This window comes from Procambarus clarkii, chromosome 21 (genome assembly GCF_040958095.1).
Source record: "Procambarus clarkii isolate CNS0578487 chromosome 21, FALCON_Pclarkii_2.0, whole genome shotgun sequence".
Classification (NCBI taxonomy): Eukaryota; Metazoa; Arthropoda; class Malacostraca; order Decapoda; family Cambaridae; genus Procambarus; species Procambarus clarkii.
Window position 1 is genome coordinate 37694304 of NC_091170.1, and position 6000 is coordinate 37700303.

Below are 6000 nucleotides of genomic sequence, written 5' to 3' on the forward strand. Positions count from 1 at the left end.
ACAGCAGTATGATTTGCCTCAGTGAGGAATGCCATCATCCCGGATACGGGTAAAAAATTATATCTTCTGCTGGGTACAGGATAGAAGGCACAATCAGATTGCCTGTTACAACACCACACAATCAGAACATTACTCGGCCACCTGTGATTGTCATACTCACTCACAGCCAGCATGAAGGACTGCCAGGGCGTCATACTCATCCTTACTTAGCCTACTGCGCCACAGGGCCCCCTTCACACTATAGAGGTGTGTAATCTGGAAGCCTGAAGGTGGATACCCCGACGTTCGAACTTAGATATTCGTCTTTGTTGTCTAACAATTGTCACCATGGTGCTAGTGTTACCATGGTGCTAGTGTCACCATGGTGCAAGTGTCACCATGGTGCTAGTGTTACCATGGTGCTAGTGTCACCATGGTGCTAGTGTCACCATGGTGCTAGTGTTACCATGGTGCTAGTGTCACCATGGTGCTAGTGTTACCATGGTGCTAGTGTCACCATGGTGCTAGTGTCACCATGGTGCTAGTGTTACCATGGTGCTAGTGTCACCATGGTGCTAGTCAATTAAAGTGTGTGAGTAAAAGTAATCCTGTACATGGAAATCCTCCTCTAAGTACAGTTCGTCCATGTCAGTGCTCCTGTAAATGCAAGAGGTTCTACGAGTGCAGTTTGTTCTCGTGCGTTCAAATGTTCCTGTGAGTGACAGCATTGTTCTTACGAGTGTTCCGCTATTGGGAGCCTGACCTCGCCTTTGGAACAAGAAACACTACATCATAATAAACTTTTTTTGTACACTTGTCATTCTCATTTTCCACTCCCAACCTGGGTCATTGACATTCCCACTCTGCCCTCTCCACACCTGGGTCATTGACATTCCCACTCTGCCCTCTCCACACCTGGGTCATTGACATTCCCACTCTGCCCTCTCCACACCTGGGTCATTGACATTCCCACTCTGCCCTCTCCACACCTGGGTCATTGACATTCCCACTCTGCCCTCTCCACACCTGGGTCATTGACATTCCCACTCTGCCCTCTCCACACCCGGGTCATTGACATTCCCACTCTGCCCTCTCCACACCTGGGTCATTGACATTCCCACTCTGCCCTCTCCACACCTGGGTCATTGACATTCCCACTCTGCCCTCCCCACACCAAGGACGTCCCCACAGCACCTGTGATACATATCCCCACTTTACACCTTTCACGCCGCTGACGTTCCCACTCTAACATTCGCAAATTCCTGTGAGGCTCACCGCAAGACAATGTTGTATTTGCGCTTATATGTGTCGGTCGGTGACAGTGCAAGATGGCGGTGTGTTTGGTGTCGGCCGAGTTTGTTTGTGTCGGCGTCGTGTTGGTCCGTGTTTCATTAGTCTTGTTTGGGTGTCCGACTGCTTGTGTGGGTTTATGTAACGGAATTTGTTTGTGTGTTTTTGGGTGTGTGTTAGCTTGATGTGTTTGTTTATGGAGTTGTTGTAATACTTGTTTAGGATGTGTTGGGACATGTCGTCGTGTTGTGGTGTTTGTCAGTCAAGTGTTTGGATCTGTTGAGTCGCTCTGTTTGCTTGTGTCTCTCTCCGGTGTTTGGAGAGTTTAAACAAATTCTTCTTCCATCTATACTTCTCGGTATTTGTATTTGTTTCTTAATTGCCGTACAATGTCGCCTCGAAGGAAATTTATTATATTATCTCAGTCAGTTTTAAACATAAATATTCCCTTCGACAAGTTTGACCATTTAATAATTATACTAAAAATGCTCCCGGAGAGATGTCTGGAAGAGTATGTTGATGGATCTAAAGGCTTCGTAACGAATCGTAACCGATTGTTGTCCAGCTCGTTCTCTTGGTTTGTCGCTGCGTTAAAAACGTAACCCCCTGACCTGACCTGGCCTGACCTGACCTGCTCTGATCTGATCTGATCTGATCTGATCTGACCTAAAAGAGTTACGGGGCTGTTCATGCCCGTGCCACCTCTTGTGTGGCTTAATCTTCATCACTCAATCACCTACAGAGAAACGTACGAACCCAAGCAACCCACCTAACCTACAGAGCCACGATGCATGGAAAACGTAGATATTTGTGAGGTGTTTCTTGTCATAGTAAATTGCGTTAGCAACGCTTGTTACCGTAACGTACACAATGCGACTTATTAGTTGAGAGGATGAGTTGTTGACTAACAAGAGTCAGTATTACTTATGATCAAAATATTACTCGGATTATTACCAATGTGGAGCTGCAATAGGTACAATATACAACACTGTAAACATAGAGGGCCCAAGACTTTCAAACACAATATTTATGTTCCAAAAGGAATTCCGTAAACATCGTGTTACGAACCGAAAACAACTACAGTCTACTTGCACACACACAGTCACAATATCGAGGCTGATAAAAGCCCCGGACGGGTCGAATAGTCGACACGTCCTTTATGCAGAGACTGAGGTCGGGTGTTTTACAGTCTGTGGAATGAGCCAGGAGACCGGTCAAGACCTGTAATCGGGCCACGAGCTAGGAGATCGGTCAAGACCTGTAATGGGGACCACGATCCAGGAGACCGGTCAAGACCTGTCCGCTTGAACACTACTCCTCAATATTCCGGCCCATCCTCTGGAAATGAAAGTACTTACAATAACTGGTGGAAAGTACCAATATATAGTGATGACACCACCACAAAGTACCAATATATAGTGATGACACCACCACAAAGTACCAATATATAGTGATGACACCACCACAAAGTACCAATATATAGTGATGACACCACCACAAACTACCACTATGCAGTGATGACACCACCAGATAGTACCAATATATAGTGATGACACCACCACAAAGTACCAATATATAGTGATGACACCACCACAAACTACCACTATGTAGTGATGACACCACCAGATAGTACCAATATATAGTGATGACACCACCACAAAGTACCAATATATAGTGATGACACCACCACAAAGTACCAATATATAGTGATGACACCACCACAAACTACCACTATGTAGTGATGACACCACCAGATAGTACCAATATATAGTGATGACACCACCACAAAGTACCAATATATAGTGATGACGCCACCACAAAGTACCAATATATAGTGATGACACCACCACAAACTACCACTATGTAGTGATGACACCACCACAAACTACCACTATGCAGTGATGACACCACCAGATAGTACCAATATATAGTGATGACACCACCACAAAGTACCAATATATAGTGATGACGCCACCACAAAGTACCAATATATAGTGATGACGCCACCACAAACTACCACTATGTAGTGATGACACCACCAGATAGTACCAATATATAGTGATGACACCACCAGATAGTACCAATATATAGTGATGACACCACCATAAAGTACCAATATATAGTGATGACGCCACCACAAACTACCACTATGTAGTGATGACACCACCAGATAGTACCAATATATAGTGATGACACCACCACAAAGTACCAATATATAGTGATGACGCCACCACAAAGTACCAATATATAGTGATGACGCCACCACAAAGTACCAATATGTAGTGATGACACCACCACAAACTACCACTATGTAGTGATGGCGCCACCAGAAAGTACCAATATGTAGTGATGACACCACCAGATAGTACCAATATATAGTGATGATTCCACTAGAAACTTGACTTCCGTATTACTAATTTTGGACAAACAGGAACCATTTTAAACAGCAACATAGATATATGACCTAACCTAATGTGACCTCCTAGCAATCCTAGGCCTAATGTACATTATCCTAGGCCTAATATAATGCATATATGGGCTATACTAGGCCTAGGAATATTATCTAGAGACGTCACACCCTTTATACTAGTGTCTTCTAGCATATCCTCCCACATACCAGTGTCTTCTAGCATATCCTCCCACATACCAGGGTCTTCTAACATATCCTCCCACATACCAGGGTCTTCTAGCATATCCTCCCACATACCAGGGTCTTGTAGCATATACTCCTACATACCAGGGTCTTGTAACATATCCTGCCACATACCAGGGTCTTGTAACATATCCTCCCACATACCAGGGTCTTGTAGCATATCCTCCCACATACCAGGGTCTTGTAACATATCCTGCCACATACCAGGGTCTTGTAACATATCCTGCTACATACCAGGGTCTTTTAACATATCCTCCCACATACCAGGGCCTTCTAACATATCCTGCCACATACCAGGGTCTTCTAACATATCCTCCCACATACTAGGGTCTTCTAACATATCCTCCCACATACCAGGGTCTTCTAACATATCCTCGGTCTTCTAACATATCCTCCCACATACCAGGGTCTTCTAACATATCCTCGGTCTTCTAACATATCCTCCCACATACCAGGGTCTTCTAACATATCCTCCCACATACCAGGGTCTTCTAACATATCTTCCCACATACCAGGGTCTTATAACATATCCTGCCACATACCAGGGTCTTCTAACATATCCTGCCACATACCAGGGTCTTCTAACATATCCTCTCACATACCAGGATCGTCTAACATATCCTCCCACATACCAGTGTCTTCTAACATATCCTCCCACATACCAGGGTCTTCTAACATATCCTCCCACATACCAGGGTCTTCTAACATATCCTCCCACATACCAGGGTCTTCTAACATATCCTCCCACATACCAGGGTCTTCTAACATATCCTCCCACATACCAGGATCGTCTAACATATCCTCCCACATACCAGTGTCTTCTAACATATCCTCCCACATACCAGGGTCTTCTAACATATCCTCCCACATACCAGGGTCTTCTAACATATCCTCCCACATACCAGGATCGTCTAACATATCCTCCCACATACCAGGATCGTCTAACATATCCTCCCACATACCAGGGTCTTCTAACATATCCTCCCACATACCAGGGTCTTCTAACATATCCTCCCACATACCAGGGTCTTCTAACATATCCTCCCACATACCAGGATCGTCTAACATATCCTCCCACATACCAGTGTCTTCTAACATATCCTCCCACATACCAGGGTCTTCTAACATATCCTCCCACATACCAGGGTCTTCTAACATATCCTCCCACATACCAGGATCGTCTAACATATCCTCCCACATACCAGGATCGTCTAACATATCCTCCCACATACCAGGGTCTTCTAACATATCCTCCCACATACCAGGGTCTTCTAACATATCCTCCCACATACCAGGGTCTTCTAACATATCCTCCCACATACCAGGATCGTCTAACATATCCTCCCACATACCAGTGTCTTCTAACATATCCTCCCACATACCAGGGTCTTCTAACATATCCTCCCACATACCAGGGTCTTCTAACATATCCTCCCACATACCAGGATCGTCTAACATATCCTCCCACATACCAGGATCGTCTAACATATCCTCCCACATACCAGGGTCTTCTAACATATCCTCCCACATACCAGGATCGTCTAACATATCCTCCCACATACCAGGATCGTCTAACATATCCTCCCACATACCAGGGTCTTCTAACATATCCTCCCACATACCAGGATCGTCTAACATATCCTCCCACATACCAGGGTCTTCTAACATATCCTCCCACATACCAGGATCGTCTAACATATCCTCCCACATACCAGGGTCTTCTAACATATCCTCCCACATAATTCCACTTCCTCTGAGCGTCTCCTCCCACGTTCCATTTTATTTTAATTTGCGTTTAATTTCAGAGTTTGTCCTACAGTGTGTGTGTAAAATTTTAAAATGTCATTCTCTCACCATCTTTCCCTCCCTCATCCCATACCTCCCTGCCTCCCTATCCCTCCCTCCCTCTCTATCCCTCCCTCCCTCCCTCTCTATTCTTCACTCCCTGTCTCCCTCCCTTCCTCTCTCCCTCCCTTCCTCTCTCTTATCTGATCTATTCCTCTCTCCTTACGTACTTCCTTTGCTGCGTAACTAACTACATAGTTGATAATCTCTCTTGCGTATAATTGTATACACAT

General features: G+C 44.9%; 1 protein-coding gene across 1 annotated transcript; it reads right to left on the minus strand.

The window, feature by feature from the left end:
* Positions 1-4516: 4516 nt before the first annotated feature.
* Positions 4517-5662, minus strand: LOC138367271 (spermidine/spermine N(1)-acetyltransferase-like protein 1). Its single transcript, XM_069328688.1, has one exon. The coding sequence runs from the start codon at positions 5660-5662 to the stop codon at positions 4517-4519; it is 1146 nt and encodes a 381-aa protein (XP_069184789.1).
* Positions 5663-6000: the final 338 nt, after the last annotated feature.